The 16655-nt window shown below is 66.0% G+C and overlaps 3 protein-coding genes across 3 annotated transcripts; 1 reads left to right on the top strand and 2 right to left on the bottom strand.

Annotated features, from left to right (window-relative positions):
* Positions 1 to 426: 426 nt before the first annotated feature.
* LOC308050909 (nuclear receptor subfamily 2 group F member 5-like) lies at positions 427 to 4845 on the bottom strand (the record flags this gene model as incomplete). Its single annotated transcript, XM_080361125.1, has 3 exons — positions 427 to 701; positions 1846 to 2337; positions 4545 to 4845. 3 exons carry the CDS (start codon positions 4843 to 4845, stop codon positions 427 to 429), a joined length of 1068 nt encoding a protein of 355 aa, XP_080217251.1.
* A 1584-nt stretch (positions 4846 to 6429) lies between these two features.
* Positions 6430 to 8239, top strand: BOLA1 (bolA family member 1). The gene is made up of 2 exons (XM_080361080.1): positions 6430 to 6494; positions 7126 to 8239. The coding sequence occupies exon 2, from the start codon at positions 7133 to 7135 to the stop codon at positions 7526 to 7528; it is 396 nt and encodes a 131-aa protein (XP_080217206.1). The 5' UTR covers positions 6430 to 6494; positions 7126 to 7132; the 3' UTR covers positions 7529 to 8239.
* A 1700-nt stretch (positions 8240 to 9939) lies between these two features.
* Positions 9940 to 16489, bottom strand: SV2A (synaptic vesicle glycoprotein 2A; the record flags this gene model as incomplete). The annotated part of the gene is made up of 12 exons (XM_080361022.1): positions 9940 to 10123; positions 10703 to 10862; positions 11900 to 12103; positions 12178 to 12311; positions 12377 to 12541; positions 13053 to 13141; positions 13252 to 13362; positions 13488 to 13577; positions 13992 to 14125; positions 14199 to 14350; positions 14753 to 14933; positions 15910 to 16489. The coding sequence occupies 12 exons, from the start codon at positions 16487 to 16489 to the stop codon at positions 9940 to 9942; spliced, it is 2184 nt and encodes a 727-aa protein (XP_080217148.1).
* Positions 16490 to 16655: the final 166 nt, after the last annotated feature.

Raw genomic sequence — 16655 nt, 5'->3', positions numbered from 1 at the left:
GGGGTCCCCTCCTTGGGGTCTCCAATCATGAGGTCCCGTCTTTGGGATCCCCATCTTTGGGTCCCCAACCTTGGAGTCCCACCTTTGGGTTCCCCTCCTTGGGGTCTCCAACCATGAGGTCCCATCCTTGGGATCCCCATCTATGGGTCCCCTCCTTGGGGTCCCATCTTTGGGGTCCCCTCCTTGGGGTCTCCAACCATGAGGTCCCATCCTTGGGATCCCCATCTTTGGGTCCCCTCCTTGGGGTCTCCAACCATGAGGTCCCGTCTTTGGGATCCTCATCTTTGGGTCCCCAACCTTGGGGTCCCACCTTTGGGTTCCCCTCCTTGGGGTCTCCAACCATGAGGTCCCACCCTTGTGGTCCCATCCTTGGGGTCCCATCCTTAAGGCCTCATCCTTGGGGTCCCTTCCTGGGCGCCGCGGGGGTCAGTGCGTGGGGCCGTAGGGCCAGCCGAGGGTGGCCCCGGCCAGCAGCATGTCGCGGACCAGGGTCTCCATGGGGGTCTTGCCCACCAGGCGGCTGAAGAAGAGCTGCTGGATGCCGGGCGCCGAGAGGCCGCGCAGGCCGGGCAGGCGCAGCAGGAGGCGGCCGAAGCGCGCGGGCTGCGCCGGGTGCTGCCGCCGCTCGTGCTCCTCCAGCGCGCACTGCGCCCGCTCCTGCAGCCCCGCCACGCGCGCCGGCTCCTGCAGCCCCGCCGCGTCTGCGGGACACGGGACACGGCCCTGAGCCAGCGGCTCCGGCGCCCCGGGCCCCACCCAGACACAGCACATTGAGCCCCACCCAACTGAGCCCCACCCAGTCCAATGAACTTGACCCTGAGCCCCACCCGTTAAAGTGCACCCTGATCCCACCCCATTAAGTCCCTCCCAATTAAGCCCCACCCCAGCCCCACCCCATTAAGCTCCACCCAATGAAGCCCCACCCTATTAAGCTCCACCCAGCCCCACCCCATTAAGCTCCACCTAATTAAGTTCCACCCCAACCCCACCCCATTAAGCTCCACCCCAGCCCCACCCCATTAGCTCCAACCAATTAAGCTCAACCCCTGCCCCACCCCATTAAGCTCCACCCTGAGCCGCATCCTATTAACCTCCACCCAATTAAGCTCCGCCCCAGTCACACCTCATTGAGCCCCACCCAGTCCAATGAACTTGACCCTGAGCCCCACCCGTTAAAGTGCACCCTGACCCCACCCCATTAAGTCCCTTCCAATTAAGCCCCACCCAGTCACCCCCAGCCCATTTACTCCCTGCACACCCATCAACACCCACCCCATGAAGCCCCACTTCGTTTTGCCCCACCCCATTTAGTCCCACCCCATTTAACCTCACCCTATGTAGCCACACCCCATTTAACCCCACCCCATTTAGCCACACCCCATTTAGCCCCACCCCATTTAGCCCCACCCCATTTAACCCCACCCCATTTAGCCTCACTCCATTTAACCCCATCCCATTTAGCCACACCCCATTCAACCACACCCCATTCAACCACACCCCATTTAGCCCCACCCCATTTAACCCCACCCCATTTAGCCACACCCCATTTAGCCCCACCCCATTTAACCCCACCCCATTTAGCCTCACTCCATTTAACCCCACCCAATTCAACCACACCCCATTCAACCACACCCCATTTAGCCCCACCCCATTTAACCACACCCCATTTAACCCCACCCCATTCAGCCACACCCCATTCAACCACACCCCATTTAGCCACACCCCATTCAACCCCACCCCATTCAACCCCACCCGTCCCATTAAGCCCATTCACGCCCTGCACACCCATCAACACCCACCCCACCCCACCCCACCCCAACCCCACCCAGCCCCCCCGCCCCTCACCGGGCGAGAAGAGCGCCAGGGCCTTGAGGCAGGCGAACTCGGCGGCGTCGACGCGCAGCGCCCGCAGCTGCTCCAGCTGCTCGTGGAAGCGCCGCGCCTGCTCCACGGCGGCCCCCGCGGGCAGCCCCGCGGCCGCCAGCAGCGCCCCGGCGGGCAGCGGCAGCGCCGCCTGCGCCGCGTTCAGCGCGAACAGCTCGCTCCAGCCGCCCCGCAGCAGCGCCGCCTGGTCGGCCAGCGGCAGCTCCGGGAAGAACGGGACGCCCTTGGCCCACTCGACGGCGCTGAACAGGAGCCGGGCGGCCAGCTCGCAGACGCCCTCGACGCCCAGCACGCCGCCGGGCTGCAGCGCGCCGTAGCGCGCCGGCGGGTAGGGCTCGGCGCGGAGCAGCAGGGCGATGAAGCCGCTCAGGTAGCCCTGGCCGCCGTACGGGTCGCCCGGCAGCAGGGGGTGCTGGCCGCTCGGGGGGGCGGCCATGCGGCCGCGCTGCACGGCTGCGGGGGAGCGGCACGTCAGCACCCGCCCCCCGCCCGGCGCGTGTGCCACCCCCCGCACCCCGCGGTCAGACACGCCGGGGGGGCGCAGGGTGGGTGCTAAAAGGTCCCCCCGGGATTAGATACATCAGGGTGGGTGCTAAAAGGTCCCCCCGGGATTAGATACATCAGGTTGGGGTGCAGGGTGGGTGCTGGAGGGTCCCCCCAGGATTAGATACATCAAGTTGGGGTGCAGGGTGGGTGCTAAAAGGTCCCCCCAGGATTAGATACATCAGGTTGGGGTGCAGGGTGGGTGCTAAAAGGTCCCCCCAGGATTAAATACACCAGGGTGGGGTGCAGGGTGGGGGCTGGAGGGTCTCCCCAGGATTAGATACATCAAGTTGGGTGCAGGGTGGGTGCTGGAGGGTCCCCCCAGGATTAGATACATCAGGGTGGGGTGCAGGGTGGGTGCTAAAAGGCCCCCAGGATTACATAACCCAGGGTGGGTGCTGGAAGGTCCCCCAGATCACATGAGTGCCCCATCCCTATTAGAGGGGGACGTGCCACCCAAACCAGGGCAAACCCCCCCGCTGGTCCCCAAACCCCGTTCCCCCCCCATCCCGAGTTCTTCATCCGGGACGCCCATAGAATAGAACACGGTGGACTCGGGGGGGCCAAGCAAGCACTTGGTGACCCCCCCTTCCTGCAAGGGGCGGCTGTCAATGAGAGTCCCCCAGGAGGTGCTGGGGGGGGACACGAGGTCCCCTCTGGGCCCCACCTCTTGGGTTTTACTGGCACCTTGGGCTTAATAAAATAAAATAAAATAAAATAAAATAAAATAAAATAAAATAAAATAAAATAAAATAAAATAAAGAACAAGCTGTGTTTAATGTTTTGTGCCCGTGGGGGTGGGGGCTCCGCTGTCCCCCCGGCGGGGCCAGGCCTGGGCCGGGCTCTGGGCCGGGCTGTGAGCCAGGCTGAGCCTAATGCACCATGGCAGTCCGGAGTGCCAGCCAGCGGTCGGAACCGGGGCCGCGGGAACCGGGGGGTCCCCGGGGGTCCCCACAGCACCACAACCCACTTCGCATCACCCTGAGCTCCCTTCACATCACCCCGAGCCCCCTCACATCACCCTGAGCCCCCTCGTGTCACCCTGAGCCCCCTTCACATCACCCTGAGCCCCCTCACATCACCCTGAGCCCCCTCACATCACCCTGAGCCCCCTCGTGTCACCCTGAGCCCCCTTCACATCACCCTGAGCCCCCTCACATCACCCTGAGCCCCCTCACGTCACCCTGAGCCCCCTCACGTCACCCTGAGCCCCCTTCGTTTTCAGCATTTCTCCTCTTTTCCACCCCTCTCCCTCTTTTCTGTTCTTTTCCAACTTTTCTGCTCCTTTTCCATCTCGTCTCCTATTTTTGCATCCTCCCTCCTTTTCCAGCCTCTCTCCGTTTTGCAGCCTCACCCTTCTCCTTCTTTCCCACCGTCTCCTTTTCCATCCCCGTTTCCACCCTCACACCTTTAGCAGCCTCTCCCATCCTCTCTCTTCCCCCCTCTCTCCTTTTCCATCCTCTTCCCAGCTTCCCATTTTCCATCCTCCTTCCTCCTGCCCCGTCTCCCTCTCCATCTTCTCTCCCTCTTTTCCACCCTCTCCCCGCTCTCCCTTTTCCCCAATCCCCTCTCCCTCTGTCCCCCCTCGTCCCCCCATGTCCCCTCTGTCCCCCCATGTCCCTGCTGTCCCCACTGTCCCCCACGTCCTGCTGTCCTCCATATCCCCCATATCCCCCATGTCCCCACTGTCCCCATGTCCCGTTGTCCCCCCATGTCCCTGCTGCCCCCCCATGTTCCCCATGTCCCCACTGTCCCCCATGTCCCCGCTGTCCCCATGTCCCGCTGCCCCCCATGTCCCGCTATCCCCATGTCCCGCTGTCCCCCATGTCCCCGCCGTCCCTATGTCCCATTGTCCCCCATGTCCCTGCTGTCCCCCATGTCCCGCTGTCCCCCATGTCCCCGCTGTCCCCATGTCCCCACTGTCCCCATCTCCCGCTGTCCCCATGTCCCGCCGTCCCCATGTCCCGCCGTCCCCATGTCCCGCTGTCCCTATGTCCCCCCCGTCCCCATGTCCCCCATGTCCCTGCTATCCCCACTGTCCCCCACGTCCCGCCGTCCCCATGTCCCGTGGTCCCCGTGTCCCGCCGTGCCCGTGTCCCGCCGTGCCCGTGTCCCACCTTCCCTGCGCATCCCCACGCGCAGGCACTTGCGCAGCCGGCAGTACTGGCACTGGTTGCGGTGGGGCTGGTCCACGGGGCAGTCGCGGCCCCCCCGGCAGCTGTACGACAGGTTGCGCCGCACGGAGCGCTTGAAGAAGCTCTTGCAGCCCTCGCAGGTGAACTGCCCGTAGTGTTTGCCGCTCGCCTTGTCCCCGCACACCAGGCAGTCCCCCGCAGCCTTCCCCGCCGCCTCCGCCACCGCGGCGGGAGGAGGAGGAGGAGGCGGCGGCTCCGGCCACGGCCCCGCCGCCAGAGCCATGCGGGGGAACGGAGGGAGCCCCGGGGAAGGGGCTGTCTTAGGGGAAGGGATGGGGGGCAAGGGGATGCGGAGGGAAAGGGGGAGCCGGGGATGGAGGGGGGTCTGGGATGGAGAGGGGGAACCCGGGATGGAGAGGGGGAACCCGGGATGGAGATGGAGAACCTGGGATGGAGATGGGGGTTCTGGGATGGTGATGAGAGTTCTGGGATGGAGAGATGGGAAAGAAGCCCCAGGGTAGAGAGCGGAGTCCACGGATGGAGAAGGGGGATCTGGGGATGGAGAAGATGATCCCGGGATGGAGAAGGGGGATCTGGGGATGGAGAAAATGATCCCGGGATGGAGAAGGGGGATCTGGGGATGGAGAAGGGGGATCTGGGGATGGAGAAGGGGGATCTGGGGATGGAGAAAATGATCCCGGGATGGAGAAGGGGGATCTGGGGATGGAGAAAATGATCCCGGGATGGAGAAGGGGGATCTGGGGATGGAGAAGATGATCCCGGGATGGAGAAGGGGGATCTGGGGATGGAGAAAATGATCCCGGGATGGAGAAGGGGGATCTGGGGAGGGAGAAGGGGGATCTGGGGATGGAGAAGGGGATTCGGGGATGGAGAAGAAGATCCGGGGATGCGGGGACGGGGGCAAGGAGCCCCGGAGCAGGGAGCGCCCGGGCTGAGGGAAAGGAGCCCGGGCTGGCGAGGGGACCCCGGGCGGGGAAGGACCCCCCGGGCCGGCGGAGCCGCGGGAGGGGCCGGGGGCGGGAAGGACTGACGGCGGAGCGGGAGGAGGAGGAAAGTCAATTCCCCTCCCCGCGGGGCTGCCCGGAGCTGCGGGAGGACCGGGGGGGCGGGCTGGCGCCGGGGGGAGGGCTGTCCCAGTGCCCGCCGGCGCGGCTGGTGCTGCCCAGTCCTGGCCACCCCCCGGGGAACCGGCCCGACCCCTCGGGGCCGGCGGCAGCGAGAGCCCGGCCCCTGGCGAGGAACCGGCCGCTCCACGGGGGGCGGGGGGGGGCGAGCGGAGCCTGTGCGAGGCGGGGGGGACGCGGGGGTGTTGGTGCCCGCCCCCCCGTGCAAGCGGGGGTAGAGGGTGCGGGGACCTGGGGGTGCAATGCCTGCGTGTGCAAATGGGTCCATGTGTGCAATAGAGGGGGCGTGGCGTGTGCAGGGACACGGGTGTGCAACGGGGGGTGTGCACAGGGACACGAGTGTGCAATGGGGTGTGCGCAGGGACACGAGTGTGCACGGGGGGGCATGTGCACCAGGGTTGTGCTCCGGGCTGGGCTGTGCAGCGACCCGTGCACACTGGCGGGTCCCACGCGTGTTCCCGCACGGACACGCGGTTCCCACCCAGGTCCGCCGCGCGTCACGTGCAGCCAACACCCCGCCCCGCGCTGTCCGGATCAACCCGCCGCGCCATATTAGGATATGTGGGCGGGGCGTGGTGTCGTCATCGGCTTCCCCGCCCCGGAGCGCCGAAGGGTCGCAGCCAATCAGAGCGAGGCGGATCGGCGGGGCGCGAATGGGGCCGCGCGGCATTGTGGGAGTTGCAGTTCCGCCGCGGTCACGTGAGGGAGCGGAGGGGGGCGGGAGGACTCCACTTCCCAGCGTGCTCAGCGGCGGAGCGGAACCGGAGCGGAACCGGAGCGGCAGAGGGTGAGGGCCGGGGGGGGTTTGGGGACGGCTGGTTTGGGGCGCACCCTGCATTGCACACGGGGGGGGCTGGTTTGGGGTGCACCCCTGCATTGCACACAGGGGGGGGTGTTTTGGGGTGCACCCCTGCATTGCACGGGGGGGAACAGTTGTGCATTGCACATGGGGGGGGGCTGGTTTGGGGCGCACCCCTGCATTGCACACGGGGGGGGGGGTGTTTTGGGGCGCACCCCTGCATTGCACACGGGGGGGTTGCTTTGGGGTGCCCCCGGCATTGCACACGGGGGGGGGGGTTGTTTTGGGGCGCACTTCTGCATTGCACAGGGGGGAACAATTGTGCGTTGCACATGGCGGGGAGGGTGTTTTGGGGCGCACCCCTGCATTGCACATGGGGGGGTGTTTTGGGGCGCACCCCTGCATTGCACATGGGGGGGTGTTTTGGGGTGCCCCCTGCATTGCACACGGGGGGTTGGTTTTGGGGTGCCCCCCTGCATTGCACACGGGGTGGGTGTTTGGTGCCCTGATCCTGCAGAGCCCCCTCCCACCTTCACCCCCATCCAATGCCCGGTCCTTCCACCCCCATAAATGGGTCCCGCCCCACGTGCACCCCAGAGCCCGTTTCGGTGTCCCGCAGCCCCCGCATGCGCGCTCCCGCGCTGCGCGCCGCCCGCCGCGCGCTGGCCACCATGGCCGAGGGGCCGCTGGCCCGCGCCATCCGCGCCAAGCTGACCGCCGCGCTGCAGCCCACGCACCTGCAGGTCCTGGACGACTCGCCCCGGCACGGCGGCCCCCCCGGCGCCGAGAGCCACTTCTCGGTGGTGGTGGTGAGCGGGCGCTTCGCCGGGCTGTCCCCGCTGCAGCGGCACCGCCTGGTCCACGCCGCGCTGAGCGCCGAGCTGGCCGGACCCCTGCACGCGCTCGCCATCGTCGCCAGGACTCCCCAGCAGTGGGACAGCGACCCCCGCGTGCCCCCCCGCCCGCCCTGCATGGGGGGGTCCAAGCACGAGCAGGATGCGGCCGCGCGCGGGGAGCAGTGACGGCGGGAGCGCCGCGGTGGAGCGCGAATTGGGGGGGGTGTGTTGGGGTGACCCCCCCCCCAACCCTGCACTGCACCCAGACACCCGCCCAACCCCACCCGACCTCCCCCGGACCCCTCTGGGGGGGTAAAAATATTGGGGTGACCCCCCTCGCATTGCACCCCTGGACCCCACCCGACCTCCCCCTGACCCATCTGGGGGGGTAAAAATATTGGGGTGACCCCCCCCACATTGCACCCCTGGACCCCACCCGACCTCCCCCTGACCCATCTGGGGGGGAAAAATATTGGGGTGACCCCCGCCCACATTGCATCCCGGGACCCCACCCAACCCTACCCAACCTCCTCCTGACCCCTCTAGGGGGGTGGTAAAAATATTAGGGTGACCCCCCACACACCACACCCAGACACCCCCTGGGTCCCACCCTGACCCCAAAATTCCCCCCCAGTTACACCCTTGATGGGGGGACGATGATATTGGGGTGATCCCCCCTCTCCGTGACACTCAGCCACCCCCTGACCCAAATTTACGGGGGGGTTAAAAATACTGGGGTGACCCCTCCCCCCCTGCATTGTACACCCTGCCCCCCCCTCCCATTTTGGCGGGATCTGGGGGGTGACCCCCCCCATTTGATTCTTCAATGGATTCAGCCCAGAAATAAACACGCCCCGCGGGGGGCTCGGAACCAGGACCGGCCCATCCTGCGGGGGGGGGCGGGATTATGATTGTTTCGTTGTTTTTTCCTTCATCTCACAGGTTTGGGGTTATTTTTTCAAGTTTAATTAATTTACAAACATCTAAAAACTACAGCACGGCACGACTGTACGGACAGCGCCACGGGGGGGCGGGACCACGACACCGAACGGGGCGGGGGGGGGACGAAGCACACGCCGCTCGATCACTTGGGGGGGCTGCTCGTGGAGCTGGGGGGGCTGCCCTAATTGGGGGGGGGGGGCCCTAATTGAGGGGGGGGCTAATTGGGGGGGCTGCCCAAAGCACTTTTGCATAGACCAACATTTCCCTTGCTGGGGACCCACCCGGGGGGGGGGGGACACAGCCCCAGGACCCCAGTTAATTTTGGGGGGGGGTCTTGGCGCTGCATGGGGTGTCGCTTTGTGCTTTGCAAACCGCTGGTGGTTTTGTGCTCTGGGTTTGGGGGTAAAAAGGGGGCGTGGGGGGGGGGAAATGGGGTGCAGGACACCCTGTGCCCCCCCCGCACCTGCACTCCTGGAAACCAAAATCCTTTAAAAACAGGGTGGAAAACAAACCAAAAAAGGGCAGTTTTGGGCTCCCCACCCCAAAATGCAGCTGGGCCCCCTCCTATCCAAAAAGGGGTTCAGGGGCAGCCAGCCATGGGGGGGCAGTGCTGCACCCCAAAATTAGGCAAAGCTTTGTGGGGGGGCTCTTCCCCCCCCAAATCACGTGTACCCCAAAATGCGCCACAGACCGAGGCATCGTGCACCCCAAAAGGTCATGCACCCCCCCCAAAGGGGCCGTGCACCCCCCCCAAGGTGCATTGTGCCCCAAAAAGTTGTGCTTTAAGATGGGGTGCACCCCGAAATGCCGTGCACCCCAAGGCTGGGGTTCCCCCAAGGGGTTTGCACCCCACGTCACAATGCGCCGTGCACCCCACAACACTGAGCACCCCAAAACATTGTGCGCCCCAAAGCGTCGTGCACCCCAAGGCATGCACCCCTTGGGCTGAGCACCCCAATGTGCCGTGTACCCTGAGGCACTGAGCACCCTCAAAGCTGTGTGCACCCCAAAACCTTGTGCACCCCTTGAGTTGAGCACCCCAATGTGCCATGCACTCCAAGACATGCACCCCTTGGGTTGAGCACCCCAAAGTCTTGTGCACCCCAAAGTCTTGTGCACCCCGAGTCACGCAGCCCCGTGGGCCGAGCACCCCCAAACATCATGCACCCCAAGGCCCTGTGCCTGCCCAGCCTCCATGCACCCCCAGGCGCCCCCCCAAACCCTCCCGGGGTGCGGATGGGCTCCCCCACATCCTGCCAGCTGGGGAAACTGAGGCACGGAGCCGTGTCCCCCATCCCCGCCCTGGGGCCGAGGACGGAGCCTTCATCCTCCTCCTCCTCCTCCCCGGTCCAGCAGCAGCGCTGGGGGGCACAGGGCCTGACCCCCACCCAGCCCCCGGGAGTGAGCAGCAATTCACAGAGGGGGTGACACCGAGGGAAGAAATGGGGGGCAGGGGGTTGGGGGAGCACAGGGTGGGTACGGGGGGGCACGGGGGGGGGAGGAGGTTTGGGGAGGGGGGGGCCAAGTGCAAATGAAAAACAAACCGAACCCCAAATGCTCCAAGAAAAGACGTTTCACAGTGTCTAACGAGACTAAACCCCCGGGGGGGCGGGAGGGCGCCGGGATCGGGGGGCAGAGGGGGTTTTTGGGGGGGGTCACTGCAGGACCTGCCCCCGCGTCTCGGGCAGCTTGAGGGCCAGGGAGCTGCCGAGCGCCAGCGCGGCCGACGCCAGCAGGATGGGCACGGCCTTGGTGATGCCCACGAAGGACGTGAAGATGCTGATGCCCAGCACGGCCGCCAGCTTGCACAGCGCGTTCAGGAACCCGAACGCCGTCGTCCTGCGGGCACCGCGGGCGCTGGGCCGGGGCGCGGGGCCGCGGGGGAGGGGCGCCCGCGCTGCGCCCCAACTCTGCGCCAGCACCCCGACCCTGCGCCAGCACCCAGACCCTGCGCCAGCACCCCAACTCTGTGCCAGCAACCAAACCCTGCACCAGCACCCCAACCCTGCGCCAGCACCCCAACCCTGCGCCAGCACCCCAACTCTGCGCCCCGCAGCCCGACCCTGCGCCAGCACCCAAACCTTGTGCCAGCACCCAGACCCTGTGCCAGCACCCAAACCCTGTGCCAGCACCCAAACCCTGCGCCCCGCACCCCAACCCTGCGCCCTGTGCCCTGCATCCCAACCCTGTGCCAGCACCCCAACCCTGCACCAGCACCCAAACCCTGTGCCAGCACCAAAACCCTGTGCCCCGCACCCAAACCCTGTGCCCCGCACTCAGACCTTGTGCCAGCACCCAAACCCTGCGCCAGCACCCAAACCCTGTGCCAGCACTCAGACCATGTGCCAGCATCCAAACCCCATATCTGGCACCCAGCACCCCAAACCTCCCCCAGCACCCAAACCTCCCCGGCCGCACCTCTTGTCGGAGGGGTAGAGCTCCACAGTGAGCACGTCGAGCGCGTTCCAGGAGGCGATGCTGACGCCCCCGAACAGGCAGAGCAGCGCGATCATGGCCGACTCGCTGTTCCCGAACGACAGGAAGAAGCAGCTGACGCAGGACATGACGCTGGAGCCGGCTGCGGGGACACGGGGACACGTCAGGGGGGACGGGGGTGAGCTGCGCGGGGAGGGCTCCGGGGCTGGGTCCTGATGAGCTTGAGGGGTTTGTCCAACCCAAACCAGCCTGCGGTTCTGTGATCGTGGAAGGGACCTTCAGAGCATCCCCTCATGGGCAGGGGTGTCCCCAACAGACCAGGGACGTCCAACAGACCAGGGACATCTCCCACCAGACCAGGGACATCTCCAACTGATCAGGGACATCCCCAATGGATCAGGGACATCCAACCAGACCAGGGACATCCAACAGACCAGGGACATCTCCAATAGACCAGGGACATCTCCAATAGACCAGGGACATCTCCAAGAGATCAAGGACATGTTCAATACATCAGGGACATCTCCACCAGATCAGGTTGCTCAGAGCCACATCCCTGGATGTTCTCATGATAAATGGAGGTTGAGGTTGTTAATTTGGGGTGATTTCTCCCCAAAGGGCTGTGGGTGTTGGAACAGGCTGCCCAGGGCAGTGCTGGAGTCGCCATCCTCGGAGGGTTGGACAGATGAGGTTCTCAGGACATGTTTAGTGCTGGGGGGTTCTGGTTGGACTCCATGACCTGGAGGGTGTTTTCCAACCAAAATTGTGATTGAATGATCATGGAAGGGTTTGGGTTGGGAGGGACCTCCAAAGCCCATCTAATCCTGAGCAGAGATGCCTCCTTCACCCGGCCCAGCCCAGGGACATCCCCAACTGATCAGGGACATCCAACCAGACCAGGGACATCCCCAACTCATCAGGGACATCCAACCAGATCAGGGACATCCAACCAGACCAGGGACATCCCCAACTGATCAAGGACATCCAACCAGACCAGGGACATCCAACCAGCCCAGGGACATGCCCTGGACCAGATGAGCCTTGAAGGTCCCTCCCAACCCAATCCCTTGTGACTCCATGATCTCCAAACTGAACACGCTCCTCCACGGAACCTCATCCAACCTGACACCACCCACCCAGCACCCACCACTCACTAAACACCCAGCACCCAGCACCCACCCAGCATGCGCAGGCGGCCGATCTTGTCCATGAGGAGCGCGGAGACAATGTTCCCGGGGAGCACGGCCAGGGTGCCCAGGAAGCTGACGAAGTAGATCATGTAGGCGTTGTTGTCGTCGCTGAAGTCCAGCTGACAGCCCTCCTTGTTGTGCAGGAACGTGCTGTTCAGCACCCGGCTGTTGATGAACTTGTACTCAAAGAGATCTGGGGGGACCAAGAACGGGGTCGGTGGGGTCACCCCATCTCCGCCACCCCCGCGCAGGGGCCCCCCGGCCCACCTGTGTTGTAGAAGACGGTGGAGATGAAGGTGCAGTTCTTGAAGAAGGTGTTGCTGGAGGTGATGTCCTCGAAGTAGCACTCCTCGAACAGCGAGTCCTCGAACGTCACCGACTTCATCTTCAGCCCGATGAACCTGGGTGGAGGGAGCGCCCGTCACCCCGGCCCGCGCGGCCGCGGGGCGCCCCGGGGGACACGCACTTGTCGTTGAAGTACTCGCCGCCCTGGTGGACCTGGTTCTCCAGCGTGAAGTTGAAGGTGAAGTGCCGGACCTTCTCGCGGGTGAAGAGCTTGGTGCGCGACGCGTACTCGATGTTCTGCAGGTGCTTGATCATGTCCGGGAACCAAACCGTCAGCCCGTAGTAGCTGCGGGGGACACGGGAGCCCGGGAGCCCATGAGCCCGTGAGCCCGTGAGCCCGGCTCCGCCGCGCCAGCAGCCCCCCAGTGCCACCAGGGCCACCAGGGCCACCAGAGCCACCGGTCTGCACCAGTGCTGCCAGTCCTCCCCCAGTGCCACCAGTTCATCCCAGTGCTGCCAGTCCATCCCAGTGCCACCACTCTGCACCAGTGCTGCCAGTCTGCACCAGGGCACCAGTCCACACCAGTGCCACCAGTCCTGTCCCAGTGCCACCAGTTCACCTCAGTGCTGCCAGTCACATCCCAGTGCTCCCAGTCCATCCTGGTGTCACCAGTCTGCACCAGTGCCACCAGTCCCGTCCCACTGCTGCCAGTCCTCTCCCAGTGCCACCAGTTCATCCCAGTGCTACCAATCCCTCCCAGTGCTGGCCATCCCATCCCAGTCCCCTCCCAGTGCTCCCAGTCCCCTCCCAGTGCTCCCAGTCCCCTCGCAGCCCGGCCGGGCGTCCCCGCTGCCACCTGAAGGACATGGTGAACCACACGGCCATCATCATCAGCGTCACCCGCCGGAACTCGGGCGCGAAGCACTGCTGGAAGTTGCTCCACACCTGCACGGGGGACACACGAGGTGACGAGGGGACACGGGGACACCCGAGGAGTCGAGGGGCCGCGGGGTGACGAGGGGCCGCGGGGACACCCGGGCAGGGTCCGTCCCCACCTGCTGCGAGAGGTTGAGGACGCGGACGAGCCAGCGCCGGTACCACGTCCCCGTGTCCGACTGGATCTCGATCAGCTCGTCCTCCCGCTTGATGGTCTTGATGTGGGTGACCTGGGGGTCACGGGGTGGGGACAACAGTGTGGGGACACCGGGGTGCGCCAGCCCCAGCCAAGGCCCCCAGGTGGGCCCCATCCCCCGTGCCTCAGTTTCCCCAGCCCCGGCCCGGGGGTCCCTACCGAGAAGACCCTCTCGGGGTGGCCCTTGGCCCTCATGTTGGTGTCGTGGACCTGCTTCAGCACCATCCAGGCCTCGTCGTGCTTGCCGTTCTGCAAGGACACCCTGGTCACCCCGCGCCCCCGCCCACCCGGGGTCCCTGCCTGGGACCCCATCTCCATCAGCTGCTCAGGGTCCCACCACCCCTTGCTGTCCCCAGCTGGGTCCCCATGTCCCCATCACCCCCTCACTGCCCCCAGTTGGGTCCCCATCATCCCCTTGTTGGTCCCCAGTTGGGTCCCCATCACCCCCTTGCTGGTCCCCAATTGGGTCCCCGTGTCCCCATCACCCCCTTGCTGCCCCCAGTTGGGTCCCCACCACCCCCTTGCTGTCCCCAGTTGGGTGTCCCCACTTCCACCCCCGTCTCAGGCCCCCTGCCCACCTCCCCCCACCCCCCACCCACTTGGGGAGGGTCCTTCCTCACCCCCCCCCAGGACGGGTCCCCACGTCCCCCCAGGTCCCCCCACCTCCAGGTAGAAGCGGGGGCTCTCGGGCATGGTGCTGAGCGCCCCGATGGCGAACACGGAGGGGAAGGCGCAGACCAGCACGAACACGCGCCAGCTGTGGAACTGGTACGCGGAGCCCATCTGGAAACTCCACCCTGTGCAGAGCGGGACGTGGCGGGGGTGCTGCCGGCCCCCCAGCCGCCACACCCCGCGCCGCCGCGGCCTTACCGTAGTGGGGGATGATGGCCCAGGCCATGGCCGAGGCGTAGATGCCCCCGATCATCCAGAACATGCAGAGCCAGCTCAGGTGCTCCCCCCGCTTCTCCTGCGCCAGGAACTCCGAGAAGTAGGAGAAGACGATGGGGATGGAGCCACCGATGCTGGGGGGACAGAGTGGTGTCACCCCCCGCCCCGCCACCGCAGGCGGGGTTTGGGGTGCCCGGACGCCTGGGACCCCTCTGGGGTGCTGAGATCCCCCCTTACCCACAGCAAGAAGTAGAAGACGATGGGGACGGAGCCACTGACGCTTTGTGGGACAGAGCAGTGTCACCGCCCCCACCACCGCAAACGGGGGTTTCCGGACGCCTGGGTCCCCTGGGGTGCTCCGAGTCCCCTGGGGGCGCTGTCCCCCCCTTACCCGCTCCAAGAAGCAGGAGAAGACGATGGGGACGGAGCCACCGATGCTTTGGGGGACAGAGCGGCGTCACCCCCCCCCCACCGCAAGCGGGGGTTTCCGGCCGCCCCCGGGGTGCTCTGGGTCCCCGGGGCGCTGCCCCCCTTACCCCACGCCCGAGAGGAGGCGGCAGAAGAGGAAGGTGCCGTAGCCCTGCACGAAGGAGGAGAAGAAGGCGAAGACGCTGTTGACGGAGAGGGAGATGAGCAGGCACTGCCGTCGGCCCAGCCGGTCCGCCAGCCCGCCCCACACGAAGGCGCCCACCATCATGCCCAGGTACACGATGAGCCCTGCGGACACGGGGGGACGTCAGCCCTGGGGACACGGGCCGAGCAGCCCGAGTCGCCCCACGGAGGTGACACCGATCGGGGTGGGGACTCCAGGACTGACGCCCATGTGTGAGCGGGGTGGGGGGACACACCGGGGTTGCCCCCCCCGATTTATTTGGGTACCACAGGATGGGGGTGGAGATGCCCCCCAGGACATGTGCGGGTCTCAGGGAGGGGACACCTGCGGGGGTCGCGCCGCGGTGCAGCAGCAGCGGGCAGGGGGCTGGGGGCGCAGCCAGAGCAGCCGGGGGGGCCGCGAGTCACAGCGCGACTGCGCAGCCGTGCCCCCCCACCCCCGACGTGTGTCCGGGAGTTCCGTGTCCCTCCTTGTCCCCACGCCTCCTCCTGCCCCCCCCATATCCCACTGCATCTCTGTGACCCCCCATATCCTCATGGGATCTCCTCGTGTCCCTCCCACAGCTCGTGGTGTCCCCCCCATAGCCCAGGTCACTCCGTGCCCCCCTGGACTGCGCCCCATGTGTCCCCCACACCTCCCATGTCCCCACACTCCGCTCCGTGTCACCAATACCCACGTCTCCCATGTCCCCTCTGTGACCCCCCACATCTCCCCGAGTCCCCCATGTCCCCCTATGTCCTCTCATGACCTGCAGCTCCCAGGGCCCCCCCTGCTCATCTCTCCCCACGTCCCTCCTGTGTCCCTCTCTGTCTCCCATGCGCTTGTGTCACCCCATATCCCCTGTACCCTCTGTGTCCCTTCAGTCCCTGTGTCCCCCCACATCCCCTATATCCCCCCATTTCCCCATCTGCTCGTGTCCCCCATGTCCCCATCTGCTTGTCTCTTCCCACGGCTTCCTGTCCCTCACATCCCCCCGTGTCCCCCCATGTCCCCACCTCCTTGTGTCCACATCCCCATCTCCCCCCAGGTCCCCCAAGTGCCTCCGTCCCCCTGTCCGTCCCCCCGTCCGTCCCCTCTCACCCAGCATGCCCTTGTTGGAGTCGGAGAGGCACATGTCCTTCTCGGCGCTGGGCAGCACGAAGCCCACCACGAACACCTCCACGCCGTCGGCCATGAGGGCCAGTCCCAGCACGAAGTAGAGGGTCCACTGGAAGCGGCCGTGGCCGCACTCCTGCAGGATGAGCTCGTACTGCTGCGCCAGCTCCTCGCGGTCCTTGCGCCGCTGGCCGTCGCTGTCGTCGAAGGCGCCGGCGGCCGCCTGGGCCCCCAGCCGCTCGCCGCCCTTCAGCGACTCGTGCCGGGGGATGCCCTGGTACTCGCCCTCGTAGATCTCGTCCTCCTCGTCGTGGCCCTCGGTGGCGTCGCTGGACGCCCCCTCCTCTTCGTTGGCCCCCTCGCCGCCCCGGTAGTAGCCGTCCTGGGGCGCGTAATCTTCGTCGTCCTCCTCTTCCTCGAAGCGGGAGTAGGAGCGCTTGGTGTACTCGTCCTGCACGCGGTCCATGCCCTTGCTCACCTTCTTGGCCGCGTGTTTCTTCACCTCCTTGGCGATGTCCTTGGCGCCCCGGATGAACGCCGTCCGGTCTCGGAAGCTCTCGTCCATGGTGCCGCCGGGATGGGCCGCGACGGGCCGGGGGGGTCTCTGCGTCGGGGGCTGCGCCCTCACGCCCGGGGAGCGCGGTGGGATGCGGAGACACGAGTGACGGCTCTACCCATCCAGCTGGGAGGGGACGCGGGGGGACCCCAGACCTGAGGAGCCCAGACACGAG

This window comes from Nesoenas mayeri, assembly GCF_963082525.1.
Source record: "Nesoenas mayeri genome assembly, chromosome: 30".
Lineage (NCBI taxonomy): Eukaryota > Metazoa > Chordata > Aves > Columbiformes > Columbidae > Nesoenas > Nesoenas mayeri.
The sequence above is the reverse complement of the archived record's forward strand: the minus strand, read 5'-3'. Positions and strand labels throughout refer to the sequence as shown.